The 15,284-nt window shown below is 51.0% G+C and overlaps 1 protein-coding gene across 1 annotated transcript in view; it reads left to right on the top strand.

The window, feature by feature from the left end:
* Positions 1-202: 202 nt before the first annotated feature.
* The window catches only part of VSX2 (visual system homeobox 2), a 22,019-nt gene continuing 6,937 nt past the window's right edge, over positions 203-15,284 (top strand). The window contains exons 1-3 of the mRNA XM_014941699.1: positions 203-635; positions 1,926-2,010; positions 4,885-5,008. Coding sequence (XP_014797185.1) covers positions 203-635; positions 1,926-2,010; positions 4,885-5,008 — 642 coding nt within the window. The remainder of the gene's footprint in view (positions 636-1,925; positions 2,011-4,884; positions 5,009-15,284) is intronic.

The raw sequence follows: 15,284 nt of genomic DNA, 5'->3' as shown, positions 1-15,284 counted from the left end.
GCGGGCACCGGCCTCGGCCCTCCGAGCAGCGGCCCCGCCGCCGCCGGTGCCGGCTTTTTGGCATCCCTAATCGCGACTGGCCCCTGTGATTGGCTGCGCGGCTCTGACCCCGCTCGGGCTCCCGGCTGGGCGGATAAAAGGGGCCTGAGCCGGGGGCTCCCAGGCATTCCCGGAGCGGGCACCAGGGACCGCCGGCCGCAGGATGACGGGCAAAGCGGGCGCGGCGCTGGCCCCCAGCCTGCCCGGTAAGCCCAAGCCCGACGGCGCGGCCGCCGCCGCCCCGCCGCCTCCACCGCCGCCCCCCGCGGCGGGGGCCAAACCCGGCTCCGGGCCCACCCCTCCCCGCTGCACCGGCTTCGGCATCCAGGAGATCCTGGGCTTGAACAAGGAGCCGCCGTCGCACCCTCGGGCCGCCCTGGACTCGCTGCCCGCCGGGCACCTGCTGGCGGCCCGCTCCGTGCTCAGCCCCGCCGGGGTGGGCGGCGTGGGCATGGGGCTGCTGGGGGCCGGCGGCATCCCCGGCTTCTACACCCAGCCCACCTTCCTGGAGGTGCTCTCCGACCCCCAGAGCGTCCACCTGCAGCCCCTGGCCCGGGCCCCCGGGCAGCTGGACAGCAGCCAGACGGCCAGCTCAGGTAGGCACGTCGCCGGGCCCCGGGGGGACCCCGCCAGCGCCGCCGCCCGCCAGCCGCCGGTACCCGGTGACCCGGCGGGAGGCCCCGTGCCCGGCGGCGGGAAGGCTATTTCGTTTTCGGTTCCGAGGAGAAGGTCGGGCGGGCGCGACCGCATCCCTCCCCCGTCCCCCGTCCGGGGCTGCAGCCGCGGTGTGATGGCGCGGCCGGGGGCGCCCGGCCCGGAGATGCGCGGAGCCCCGGTGGAGCGGCCCCCCCGCGGCCCCGGCGGCCCCAACTCGTTGCCGGAGAATTAGAGGCCGCTCGGCATCCCTTTCCTAGACGGCAGCCGCCGCCCGCAACCCTGCCCGCAGGCCCCGCTCCCAGGCCGCCTCGGGTCCCCCCTCCGGGACGTTCGGGCAGCAGCGCCCGATCCCGGGGGCAGCCCCCAGCCTCCTCCCGGTAGCGGCCGGAGCCGTCCGGCTCGGCGCAGTGGCCGGTGCGGGCGATGCCCGCCGCCCCCTCCCGCAGCACGGCCCGCCGGGCAGAGGGGCTCCAGGGCCGGGCAGGTGGCGGGGAGCTGCGGGCGGGGACCGAGCTGGAGAGCGGGGACAGCCCCGGCCGCCGCGGGGGGACAACGGCGCCCATCGAAATGCGGGTCCCGGTTCCGTCCCCAGGCTGCTCCTTCGGGGCAAAGGCAGTGCCGCCCTGCCCTTAACGCCCCCGCACCGGGCACCCCTGGGGAGCGGCGGGGGGGGATGAAATGTGTGCGGGCAAACACCGTCTCTTCCCGGGATTATTCTTTTTCCTGCTGCCTCCATAAACCTCAATTTTTCCCTCCCCGCTCCGGTGTTTCTGCGGGAAGTCCGGGGTCCCCGGGCTGGGGCAGGCGGCTGCGGGTGCCCGGCGGCGGGGACCGGGCTGCAGCTTCCCCATTTTCCTCCGGTTTTGTTTGTGCTCGCCGGGCTCCGCGTTTTAGCAGCGCGATCACAGCAGCCCCAGCAAACGACTCCGGGGGAGAGAGGGGAGAGCGGGAGCCCGGTCCCTGCCCGGAGCCTTCCCTGGCGGGGGTGCATCGCCCCGAGCCCCTCGCACCGGGAGCGGCACCGGGGCCGGGAGCGGGAGCAGCGCCGAGGCCGGCGCCGCGTCGGGCTGGAGGGCGCGGCCGGCGACGGGGCCCCGTCCGCGGCGCGATCGCAACGAAAGCTTCGGCCGGAGCCGCCGGAGGGAGCGGAGCCGCCGGGCCCGGCCCTGCCCGGGGATCCCCGGCGGGGAGGGAGCCCCGGCCCACGGCCGCTGCCTGTCTCTCCGCAGATTCCGAGGATGTCTCCTCCAGCGACCGCAAAATGTCCAAATCCTCCCTAAACCAGAGCAAGAAACGAAAGAAGAGGCGGCACAGGTAAGCGAGCGGCCGCTACCCCGCCGGCTCCCGCCGCCCCCCCTCCCAGGGCACCGGGCACCGGCGGCCCCGACCCGCTCCCGCCCCGCTCCGGCCCGGAGCGAAATACTCCTCCCGGCACCGGCCGCCGGCGAGCTCCGGCGCCCCTGCGGCTTCTCCCCCGAGCCCTTTCCTTTTTTTTCTTTCTCCCCGTCCAAAATAAATCGGATTTGGGGACGTGCCTTTAGGGAGCGGGGGCATCGGGCACGGGTGTCGTTTTATTTAATTTTTCTGGCTGCGGATCCAGGTATCCCGAGCTGCAAACCCGAGCAGCCCGTTTGGGCGGGATGCGGGTCACCGGTGTTCAGGGGGAAAAAAAATAATCGAGCTGTCCGAAACTGAAGCAGTTAAATAATCAAAACCATTCCCTGCTCCGCATAGAGCAATCTTAATATTGGCTGTCAGCAAGAGAGAATTTCTATCAATGATTTAAATATTTTATTACTTCTAAATAAATGTTTTGCCAGTAGATTAAATAGTTGGGAATCAGACCCAGCCTGCAGAGAAGCTGAAGAAGGCTGGAGAATGGGTTAAGGAAACGAAGATCCACTTTGGGAGATCCGGAGGGGATTTGGTTTCCCCTCGGGAACAGTCAGGGAAATACACTTTGTCTGACTTCTCCCACAGTTAAAATGGAGTTGGATTGTTTGTGCCTTATAAACAGAAACGAAAAATCCCGTGCTGAGTTCTGGTGTTGCTGTGGCCGGAGAGTCAGGACAAAGGAAGGCCAGACACCATCCACCGAGGGTGATTTAGGAATAATTAAATCAATCCTGCCACGATGCAGGACGGATGGATTAAAAGATGCCCCAGTGAAAGCTTAGCAGGATGCGGGGTGGAAGGAGACCGACTGTCCCAGGAGACGTCCCGCTATGCCTGCACCAGGACGCTCGGGCTGCAGGGCTCATCCCAAACCCGGGGTCCCTCCCCAGGCAAATGCTACCAGTTTGGGTGCTCTGGAGTAAATATGAGTTTGTTTTCTTTGTGGACCAAACAGGGCTGGGGGTGAGAAAAAGACACAGCAGGGGCTGGTGTACAGGTGGCGGTCTGGGTGGGAGAGAGGAAACGAAATTCAGATTTGTTATATTTTCAGTTCTAGGCAGAAACAAGCCTGCAACATTTAGCTGCAGTTGTATATTCTGTACTAAATGGTTAAAACCTCTAGTTGTACCAGGAATGGGGAGGGAGGCCAAGAGTCTGCGGGTATCTGCAGGGTAGAAACACCAAAAAGGGAGAGTGGGTTGTGTGTTGCAAAAGAGACAGGGGCTACCCAAGGGTGGAAGCTAAAAGGGGAAAACTTGGGCTGAATGTTAGGCAAAACCCTCCCGTCGGAGAGCCTCGGGTGAGCCTTCCCGGGCTTCGGTGCCCTGGCCAGAGGAGGGTGGAGCAGAATGCTTGAAATCTGAATCGAATCAAAATTGGAATAATTTTTCCTGTGGTCCCAGAGGGAGAAAATACGCGAGTTAATGTGCCTCTGCTGTCCCTAGAGTTCACAGATTTGTCGGGGCCGAAGGAAAACTGTTTGAAAAGAAAATGGATTTAGGACTGAATTTAAAGAACGACCTGATTGCAGGCAGGTCCCTTGCATTTGCATGCTGCTTTTGTTAGTAATGTTATCGATCTGGTGGAATCCTTTCGATTATGAATAGCAGAGGCTATTTCTGAGATTTTCTGTTTATGCTCTCTGGAATTGTAGGGCTTTCTGAAATTCATATATATTTTAGAAAAATACTTTTTTTTTCCTCTTTCCTTCCCCCTTCTGGGAGCTACACGTTTCTTAGTTTGATAATATATTTATGTGTTTACTTTGAACAAAGGCTGCAATTCGTTGGGTTTTCTTTTTGCCATTGGAGTGTTGTTAGTTTTTATCAAAAATTGTGTTTTGTGTACCGGCGGTTTGGAGGGTGGGAGTTTTAACCCTCGGGGGAGTGGAAGTGGTCCGAGACCTCTCATCCATCCCCTGGAGAAGGGCTTTCATCCGTCTCGGCTTTCCAGCTGCTGATTTTTCAATCTGGTTGTCCCGAGCTGAGAACTGGCTGTGCAGAGGCGGGTTGGGCTGCTGCCCGCCCAGGGCGGTCCAGGAGGATTTCCAGAGGATAATGGGGTAATGCAAACTGGCAGAGAGCAGCTAATGGGATATAGGAGTGGAAGCAACCAGGGTAAAGGCAGAGGAATGGAGCTGGCACTGGCTGTCATGGGGAAGGACTGGTGAAAAGCAGTGGGGAGCAGAGTGGATAAAACCTTTGAAGGATTCAGCTGAGGACCAGGGCTCCAGGGGAGGATTATTTGCTTGTGGAGACTGGGAAAGGCTAAGGACCTGCAGGTGGGGAATGGCTCAGCACCTCTCCAGGTGGGGTGCTGAGGGGATGCTGCTTTATCTCAGTGTGACCATCAAAGAGTTAAGAAACCTCTGGATGCAAGAGGAGGGGGGTGGGTTTAAGCCAGGCCAGGGGTGGGTGTGATTTTGTAGGGGGGGTGAGGCATAAGGACACCTCCAGGATCCTCTCAAGAGGCAGCAGGGTCTGAGATTAAGAGCGGCTGCCATCACTGTTGTTTGCGGGTGCTCATTTCTGGGGAGGGACAGTCTCCAGAGGGAAGTCCCTGAAAGGGAAGGTGATTTGTAACTGTTAAAAGCCCTGTCTTCTGGCATTTTCTGGTTCTCCTTTCACCCTGGCACCTGACCTTTTGTGCACAGAAACACAGGTGATGGGGGGAAAAGCTATGCATTAGCAGCTTACCCAGGTTTCTGTAGCTTCTGTGTCCATTTCTCTGACTCTTCATCATCTTTGCTTCTCCTTCTTGTGTTTTTTGATCAAAGAGTTTTACTCCCCTCAGGACAATCTTCACATCCTACCAACTGGAGGAGCTGGAAAAAGCCTTCAACGAGGCCCACTACCCTGACGTATACGCTAGAGAGATGTTGGCCATGAAAACAGAGTTGCCAGAAGACAGGATACAGGTAACCATATCTCTTGGACTCCCTTATCCTGCCCCTCTCAGCCATGTTCATCCCTCCCTGAAGAAGAGGTAGCAGCATGGGAAGGCTGACGTTGCTCTGCGTAACCTTCCCCGGGCTGTCCACTCCCCTGCTCTCGATGGGTAGGAGCCAGATCAGCTGTTCTGGGCAGATTTGTGTTTGGTGTTTGTATGTCGACATGTGCTGTACGTGGCATGTTGTACTGGTGATTTGGAGTGTGTGTGACAGAGGGAATCCCAACTCATTGAAGGGGCACTGGTGTGCAAGGAAAGACCGCAGCATTTCAAGAACTTGGTGGTATGGGCAAGAAGAGAGCCTCCCAGAGACCGGGTCTGGTGGGCAGGGTGGGAGGGAAAGAGCCCATCTCTGCTCCTTTGGGCGCAGGGATGTTGCAGGTAACTGGTACTGCTGTGGGTAGGACCATGGTATGGGGGTGATGGGTGCATTCCAGTGAGGTGTTTGCACCATCTCTTGTACTTTCACTGCATTTGCCTCCTCAAGTGAAACTTCCCTGGAAATTTCTGGAGGTTTTTTTTTAATGATTTTTAATGCTTGGGGTTTGTTGTGCCACTGTGAGGAGGCAGAACGAGGCGGTGTGGGGTATTGCCACTGTGTGGTGAATCCTCTGGTGGTAAGGAACAGCCTGAGCTGCCGGGCTGTGCCCACACCAGCCTTTAGTGCTCATGGTGGCCTGGATGCAAGCAGTCATTACAGCCCAGAAAGCTGGAGAAGACTGACAGCTGCTGTGTACCGCATGGGAGGCACAATGTACTTGGACAGACCAAGCGTGATGTTCACAAGGGTGGACTCCAGCAACTTCTGCTGCCTCCCTTCTGCCCATGCCCTGCTCCTGTCAGGTTGCTGCAGGAGGCACAGGGCTGTAGTGGCCAAGTCTTGAACCCCTTTGGGCTGGTGCAGGTGATGTTTCTTGGCTGTCTGGGCGTTAAACTGGCCTGGTCCCCTGCTCAGTGGCAGTGGCCACCTCTGTGGCTGGTGTGTAGCAGTTTCTACAAGAGGCATTGGCCTGAGTGCCATGTGGTTTTGGGAGGGTCCTGGTTTCCCTGGGTGGTCCTTCTGCTCAGTCCTTCATGCATTCCCGGTACCTGTTGATCTGTTCCTCCAGCCCCTGCTCGCTCTTTGCTGAAGAGATGGCCCAGGAGGCTGTTCCTTGTGGATTTGGAAGGTAGCTCAGAGGGCACTTAGCAAGATAACGCTGATGCTGGAAGATGCTGAAAATGTCCCTGGGCAGGGAAATCCTCCCAAACAAAAGTGCAGCCCTCTTTCCCTCAGTTCTGAGCCTCTTCACTCACCATCTTCATTCTTGTGCTCAATCAAGAGTGATGTTTTTATATAAACAAGTTTTGCTTCTTATCCTGTTCTGCTGGCAGGACTCCTACTGACCTAAGAGCTTGTAGATAACCTGCATGCTGACAGGGTTTCCACCAGTATTCAGATGTAATAGCCCATGATCTGCAATCCTACCTGATGCATTAGGATTTTTCTCTGAGCAACAGGCCCTGGTGCTTTGCCTCTGGAGAGAGTGAGCTGGATGGAGCATCACTTCTCCACTTATGACCCTGTAGGACATCAAGAGGGGAGAGACCTGTTGGCAGTTTTAGTGCTGCCTACATCAACCATCTGATGTTGGGCTGGAAAGAAGATCCTTTGATTTCCCATAAAGGGCCTTTTCAAGGAAGAGGTTCATCTGGTGGCACAGTGTATGTTGAACTGCAGAGGCACCACTTCTCTGGCCAGAGCTGAGGGCCTTCACTATGAGTGAGGCAGAAGGAGATGATGTGGCAGAGAGTGCAGAGCTGGACACTGCTCCAGCATCCGGAGCATCCTTCTAGTGCTGAGACTCAGTGTTTGATCTGATCTGGAAGTGAAATAGTGGTTAACATATCTTAGGTGTCGCTGACTTGCTGCCAGCACATCATGCTGCAGCTGGCTAATCAACAACTGCCTGCTCTTCCTGTACTGCAGTTCTTAAACCTAGGAGTGCTCCTTACTGTGGCCCCTCTGCCCCAGAGATCAGGTTAGACTAGGACAGCAGAAGCACCACATGGTGTGGCTGCTCTGAACGTGAGGTGTTGCTAATGGCACATGTGTTCCAGGAGAAAGTGCTTGTGAGCAACGCTTTTTGTTCGTCATGAAAGGGGAAATCATGAGAAACGGCAGAATTTCTGCGGCATCTGTTGTGTGAGAGCATGAGCACTCTGCCAGAGTGGGCATCAGGGTCACGTAGGAGTCCCAAGCACCACTGATCTTTCCAGTGGGTAATTGTCCTTAATCACATATTCTATGAAGTTTCCTTGTCCATACTTTTTTTGTGTGTCACAAGCCATGACAAGATGATTCTCAGCCTTGGTCATGCTTCTTGATTTTTCACTTCATGTTCCTTTTCAGCTTTAGCTCCTTTTGTATGACCCTAATTCTTTCCCCCTTGTTACAATGTTCACACTCTTTAAATAAATCTAAGCTATTTTTTCTCCTGCATGTCACTTTTGGTTTTCATCATCGCTTAAGCAAGCTGTGCAGATCTTTTCTTAAATCATTCTTCATAAATCACACGCTAGTTTCTTAATCATGTGGCTGTTCTTCTGTGAAGCCCATCCTGCCTGTCGGTCTTACTGGAGGTGAGGGACCACATGCCTACAGCTGCACACCGGCTGTGTTCACAGCAGTCCAGCTGGACTTCTGAGTCCTTGCAGAAACAGCCTGGTCTACTTGTTTCCATGTTTATTTCTTTCTATTTATCTAATTCGGTCACTTCAAGCTTTTTAGGCAGATGGGTTTTTTTTTGTCCTCAGGATTTTCCCTTCAGTGTTCTGGGTTTCATATGGCATTTTATTAACTTCGACTATTAAGCATAATAATGGCCCTACCTGCTCTGACACTGGCAAGAGGTGGATGTTAGAGAACGGTATGAGAGCAGGGCAGCTATCTAGTGATACTTACTGACTACTTTGACAGCGTCCTGGGATTTTGAACGTATGTAAATATCTTAGTATCCCACAGCAAGAAGTTCTGCAGCAGAACTGCACGAGTGAAGTAAATCTTGTTTTGAATCTGTTAGCATCATTTAATGCCCCTTGGAAGAGACAGCTGACAATGAATCTTTATTCCCTTCTTCATAATATTTATAATTTCAAGTCACCATATATTTTTTTTTTTCCCCTGCATGTGTTTAACTGCTCAAGGGAGCTCTATATTTTTGCATTTTCATTGTATGTAGCTTGCAGTTCCCCCCATCTTTCCACATTTTCCTCTCCCTCTTGTAAGTCATTAATGAAAGTGTTTTCTAAGATTGTTGTGAGCATCATGTGCTGCGGACTTTCACAGCATTTCTTGTGGGTTCCCACTGGATCCACACCTAAGAGTGATATTTACCCCTTATTTTCATTCATGGAATTATTTCTCAGGAGGTAGTAGTCAAAGAGAAAGTAAATCACCTATGAAATTCAATATGAAAGTGAAATTCAAAGACTGCAGTTGAGAAAATGATGTATAGGAACTGCTTGCATGTAAAACCTCCTGCAGAACGCTACAAATAGCCATCAGAAAGTTATTGGTTTGAGAGGACATTGAATTCAGGAAAAGCTATTCAAATCCTCCAGTTAAAGAAAAGATTAACATGTTTTGGTTTTGTTTTTTTTTTTTTCAAGGCAGCACTCTTTCACATTGCATGCATCTTCCTCCCGTATTGAGTTGGCTGCTCTTGGAGGGAACATGAGCATCCTCCCATTGGGTAACATGGGAAAAAAATGTAATTTTCCTAGTGAGACACTTTGCACAAGTCAGACCAGATGTCACTGTGGCCATTTTGTGAGATACTTGAAAAAGACCAGGTTAACCAATGCATTTGAAGAGTTGAGGTGCCGCTATTAGAATAAACCCAGACCATTCTATAATGTCCAGGTAAGGTAAGTAGATTCCCACAGGGAAGTATATCCTTAATAGACAACTTGAAGTATTCAAAATGGCCTCAAGCTGACAAATATTCTGACACCTGACTTAAATCAGTTTGTTTCTCGTAACAGATACTCTTAAGTGTAATGTGTTGATTTTAAATGTTACCCCTGTTGAATTTATTATTATGTGACAGTTCCAAACTTTAAACACCAGTATCTACAATATTAAAGTTCAGTACCAGTTTGATTTGGGATTATTGAAATGGCTGTGTATGTTTGTCATTACAGTGTGTCTCCTAGTGATCAAACAAATCAATTAATCAGTCCAGTATTTCCAAAAAATAAGATCCTGACTGCCATTGTGGGGACACTAGATTCACTTTTTAAGGGAATTATTCAATTCAAAAAGAGAGTAAAAGTGCTAAAAAATGTCAGTTCTTGTTAAATGATTGTATGGTAATTATGTGGATGAAGAATTTTGGGAGAAATAAAATTGCTCTTGTAAGCAAAAGGAACCCCAAGGAGGTGCTGGTGCCATGTGTAAGGGATGGGGATCATCTGTATATTCAGCAAGCTTTGTCAGGCAGCAAAGAGGACTATATTGTCTAAAACCAAAACAATGCCAACTAAAACTCTAATTGAAAATATATTGTTTTAGCTGCTGTCAGATTAGCACTGTGTGATTTCAGTATCGCTGTGTAGCCCTTTAGGAGTTGAATGGGGATGGAGAAATCAGGAGGGGTGGTCATTTGGAGGGAAGCATTCATACCAATAGTATTTTTCCAGAACAAGAAACTTACTTCAGTTTTGCAAAACCGTTTTGTATTTAGAGGTGAATGTAATTTGGAAAGGCCTGAGGAACTGGTGTTGCGCTGAGCAGGAGCTCAGGAGTGAACCCATGGAGTCCCCTCAAGAAACATGGTAGAAAGTGTGAAGGAAAAATTGACTTTATGCAGCCTTAGCAGCCTTGACTTCTCTCCCTCTGCCCGCTTGTCCTGCTCGCTGCAGAGAGTTGAATCGTGGCCCTAACCCCGTGGTATAAGTGGAATGAGGATGATTGCTCCATGCAGTTGCTAACCTTTCCTGAATCTGTGCCTGGAATGGCCACCAAAGAGATTTCTTAGTGCTGCAGAAAGTAGTGGTGCTGTTGGTTTTAATAAGCTTGTGCTTGTTACTGTTACTCTCAATAAGTGAAGACCTGTATAGTCTTGCTAGAACTTTGGGTGACTCTCACCCTTAGGAGGGAAAGGCCAGCATGAGGTACAGTGCCAGCAGGTTCCCACCTGTAGCTCTATACAGCTCGTTCATGGAGATTGTGTTGCTGGAGGGAAATTACCAGAGGGATTAGAGAGGCTGGAGGCAGATCACCAAAGTGATGGAGAAGCTGAAAGTGTTGCTGATGTGTGCACCAAGCATTTCAGTATCTTATTTTTTTTTAAGAACCCTGAAAACCCTGCAAGAAGTTAATGAAATAGATCTGAGCAGTTAGTGCTGGCTACCTTTGCCAATAATTCCTGAGCACTGGGGCCAGCCACAGCAGAGTGATATCAGATGAGTGTCATTAACTTCCCCTATGCTTTTAGAAATGCAGGAAGTGTACAAGTGAGAGTAATAAAACTAATCAAACTTACTGGCTTGGTGAGAATATTATTATAAGTGTTTCTCGTGGCGTATGGTGCATCTCTGCCTCCATGTCTTTAATTGGTATGTGAGGAGTTCATCCACTTTGCTGCCTCTTCAATAACATGCTTGTTTAGTTGATCTAAATTCATATTCATTTCCATTTTTCAATTAAGAGTTGTTTAATTTGGCCCTTTCTGTAATGGAGTGTTTTCATTACCCTTTATCTATGGCCCGTTTTCAGTCCATGTGCTAGAACTTCGTTTACAAGTTAATTACCAGAGCTGCAAACAGAGGGGCTGGGTGATGGGCGAGAGCAAGGGCCCAGTCAAGCCTTCCCAAAGGGCTTACTGTCAGAAAAATCTCACTCCGTGTGCCTGTGGACAGAGGAAGAAGATGTGTCAGGAGACAGACAGGAAGGAAAGTGGAGAGCCGGGCACATCTCTTCAGCTTGCTGTGAAGTGGGGACTCTCCTGCTTGTTGCTGGACCATGCAGGTTACTTGCCCAGCTTGTGGGATGTACCCTGCTACAGCGAGGCTGTAGGTGCAGTTTAAAAGGTATTTTCTAGTGCAGAGATGGAGGTACAGAGTTATGAATATTTTGTGTACCCAGGTACTGCTTTATCCCTCGATGTTGAGTCCCTGAGTTGCTTCAGCCACTGACCCATTTTTTAAATGGGACAGAAAAACAAATAAAACCAAACTTGCCTGTCCTTGCCTTTTGCTCTGTTCCTTGCAAGAAGTTTATGGCTGTCACAGCATAAGGGACAGCGTGATTTTGATGTGTTCCTCCCCAGTATCAGGAGGGAAATGGGGCTTTGCAGTGACAGCTCCTTCCTTGTTCTCTCCACGGTTTGGAGACACCATCACTGAGAGCAGGTACCTTCAGTGGTGGGGCACTTAAGCTCCCTGTGAGAGCAAAGACAGGCAGGCAGTAAAATATGCCATAGCCCATTGCCGTGGAGTGACTTAGCAAAGCCTTTCTCCATCATGGCCAGGAGAACGAGGAATGGCTTTGCAGGCCTGATGCAGGCTGTGACAACTCTTCCCCGGATTTATCCCCCTATTTTCTTAACAATGCTTCTCAGAGTTTAGGCACTGCAGTTCCTCGATCACTTAAGCTCTTCTGGAAACGCTACCCTGAGTCCCTGTGCTGGGAACACTTGCATTCACTCCTTTTAATGATAAACTTTCTTTTCTCTCTTCTGCAGTTTTTCACAACTGATTTTTAAAACAATAATTGGTCAGCCCACCAAGTTCAATAGTTAATTCCCCTCCAGCCTTAGGACGCCTGCCAGAGGGATCAGCTGATGGTTGTATGTTCAGGTTTTCCTTTAATGACCTTTTATTATAAAGTTTTCCTCCTTTCCTGACTTTGAATAGAGATTTTTTTAACAGTTCAATAACACAAGCACTTTAGAGACACGGTTAATTTACTCTCCCCTTTATTTCTTAATGGATCTATTTTTCTCTGTAGTGTTTATCTTTTACCCTGATAGATCTCAACAAGTTCTGAGTCTTTTCTGGCAGCATGAACTTCCTCTGCCTGCGTTTTCATTGCCCTTCTTTGTGGGTGTTCTGCAAGCCAGGTTTTGCACTGGCCTGTGCAGCGTTGAGAAGTCTAGTTCTCAACAGGAGTACAGATGACCCTGATCTCCTCATGCATGAGGCTGGTGGGTCCTGCTGTGGAGCAGAAAAGAGGAACTGAGTTGCAGAACACACTGTTACTGCAATATCCTGCAGCAAAGGTGGCTTCCAGAAACCACCTTCATCAGAGGCTGTGAGAAAGCATGAGGTGCTCTCCTGTCTACTCTGAGTGGCATTGCCTTGGGAACAGCAAGAGATGTTTAATTTAGGACCTGCCTGGTGTCAGAAGCACAGTTTGCTCCCTACTTTCTGTTTTGGTGGGTTTCTGTTCAAAGGCAGAGCCGAAACTTTGGCTTTCAGCTGCATCTTTCTCTCCGAATTCACAGGAAGGGAATGCAAGGGAAACGTTGCTTATACCTGGTCACCTTCCTGTGACTTATATAAAAGCCTGTGTTGCACATTCATAAACATGGGTATTATGTCTCCTCCCTGGTCTAGAAGTAACCGACTGACTCCTCAGAGGAGGCTGAGGTGTGGGTGTTGTTGGGACATTTCTCCTCTGACTGCCCTGACTCACATTGCTCTGACATGAAGGTGATAACATGGTGTGTCCCCACATGTTCACAGAGTGCATTGCGTATGGATGTTTATGAAGACCAATGCCAAGGTTTCCTCTGTGCCAGAGCAGTGTTAGTGGGGGGAAAGGAGGCAAAATGAAGTGATAGAGACAGGACAGCAGCTTGGTTAATGGAGCCAGGCAGTGTGAGTGCCCAAAGGGTGGATGTGCAGGATCACCCTTTGTGACAATGATAAATGTCTCCCTGGGTTTGTGTGGACTAGGACTTGCCAGCTTTCCTGTGACTGATTTTTTTCCCTGCTTTTCAGTCAGCATGTTAGGAAAAGAGGAATTTGGGAGTTTATCTGCCATATCCCAGCATCTGGCAGCCTATATGGAGCTGTAGCTCCAGCTAAGCTTCTGGTCAGCTGGCATCATGGTCTGGCCATGATGAAGTCAATGTCACAGGGATGCATTTGCTGTGCAGATGTGTTGCACACATGAGTGTTTGCTGGACCACTGATCTCACTATGCCTACCATGCACATTGTGTGCACACTGGTTCACCTTTGGGGAAGGTGGGAGCCATGCACCTGATGAAGTTCTCCACTTTTTGAAAGTTACAACAAGTGAGAAAACAGGTCGCCGCCACATGAGGTGTCAAGGCCAGGTGAAAGCCCCAGATATGCCAGGGGAACACAGTTTAGGACATGTTCAAGAGGGATTTTACAGCTGTGCCTGCACAAGTCAGACAAATTGCAACAAGTAGCTATACTTGGCCCATGTAGTGCTTTTAAGAGCAGGATTTAAGAGGCAGGCCTGGCCAGCAGGACCAGTGGCATGGTAATAGCATGTAGATTTTTGCTGGGTGCCATATTGAGCCCATATTCAACGTGTGCCCTGTGCTGGTTCAGCTGAGAGGAGACCCAAGCTTGGATGAACCATCATGTCTTCGCTCGAGACAGCTCACAGCTCATCTCAGTGCGTCTGGTAGGACCTGGTAACAGAGTGGGTCAGACAGGACCGCAGCTATTACCAGGAAAGGCTCTTGCCAAGCTGTGTGTGGGAATTGCTCTCTAATGTGAGATTAGAAAGCTCTTTCCCAGTGTTTAGTAAGAGGAGGGGTGATGAGTCCTGTGATCAGCCATGCAGCCCATGTACAACCTTTACTGCTCTCATTTAACTTCATACCCACTTTACACCAGCCGTAGAAAGTGATGTCACCATAAACAGTGTCAATAATTTTGACATTACATTTGAAAAGACAGCAATAAACTGCTTCCAGGCTTACACAAGCGGTGCGGTCTCCACCAGCAGCCTGAGGACAGGAAGCTTTCCTGGGGTGATTGCTACAGGGGAGGGATTTGGAGAAGCCCCCGGACCCAGTCAGACCTTACACACTTGGGGCAATTCGTTATAAAGCCCCAGGGCACATGAGTGTGGGTGGGAGCATGCTCCAAGGAAGATACGAAGCCGTTCTTTGCAGTGCTCACATTCTCAGGTTGGGCCCAGCTGGGGCCACTGGCTGATACAAGAGTGAGGAAATTGCTATTTTTTCAGAGGAGGTTTTATTTTGACTGGTCTCATTGTAGAGTCTTGGGTTGGAAAGGAAGGAGGTAGAAAGGAAGATGTGTAGTTGTCGGGAGGAACTGAGTGCTGAGACAGCAGCAGGGCCCAGGAGTGGAGGTGTTGTGTGGTCTGCAGCTGGACCCACCAAGGGGCTTCAGGTGGGAAATGACAGGTACGCCACTGGGCATGATTTTAGGAGCAGTGTTCTGCTGTGTTCTGCATAGTCGGCCTGACCAGGTTTTTCTAGTCCAGGGGAGGGGTAAGCAGTATGCAGGTAGAGCTGTGAAGAGCTTGCCCTGAGATAGGGCTTCTCTGTGCCAATGCTTTGCTGTCCATGCAGTGAGGTGACAGGATCAGTCCAGAGCAGCGTGGTGGGGAAAGGGACACAAGCAACTACAGGGTGTTGGTGTAGATGTCTGGATGTTTCCCATGGCAGTAAATGCCACAGAGGGAAGAGGTCTGGAGGATGAATGTGAGAAGTTCAGCGTCTGCATGGTTCAGCCTGAAATGGCTGGATCCCTAGAAGAAGAGTGTGGTGCTGGATGGACATGAGTGTGTTGGGTCAGAAAGCCATCAGCACCATCACGTCAGGTGGGCAACGAAACTAGTGAAGGGCCTAGAAGACAAATCATATGAAGAGCGGCTGAAGGAGCTGGGGCTGTTTAGTATGAGAAAGAGGAGGCTGAGGGGAGACCTCATCACTCTCTACAACTACTTGAAAGGACACTGTAGAGAGGTTGGTGCTGGTCTCTTCTCACAGGTAATTAACAATAGAACGAGAGGGAACGGCTTCAAGCTCCAACAGGGTAGGTTTAGATTGAACATTAGGAAGGAATTTTTCACTGAAAGAGTGGTTGGGCATTGGAATAGGCTGCCCAGGGAGGTGGTTGAGTCACCGTCCCTGGATGTGTTTAAGGGATGTTTAGATGCAGTACTGAGGGATATGGTGTAGGGGAGGACTTTGTAGAGTAGGGTAGATGGTTGGACTCGATGATCCCAAGGGTCTCTTCCAACCT

Source organism: Calidris pugnax, unplaced genomic scaffold, assembly GCF_001431845.1.
Source record: "Calidris pugnax isolate Ruff unplaced genomic scaffold, ASM143184v1 scaffold56, whole genome shotgun sequence".
Taxonomy (NCBI): Eukaryota; Metazoa; Chordata; class Aves; order Charadriiformes; family Scolopacidae; genus Calidris; species Calidris pugnax.
This window is presented reverse-complemented; position numbering and strand designations above follow the sequence as displayed.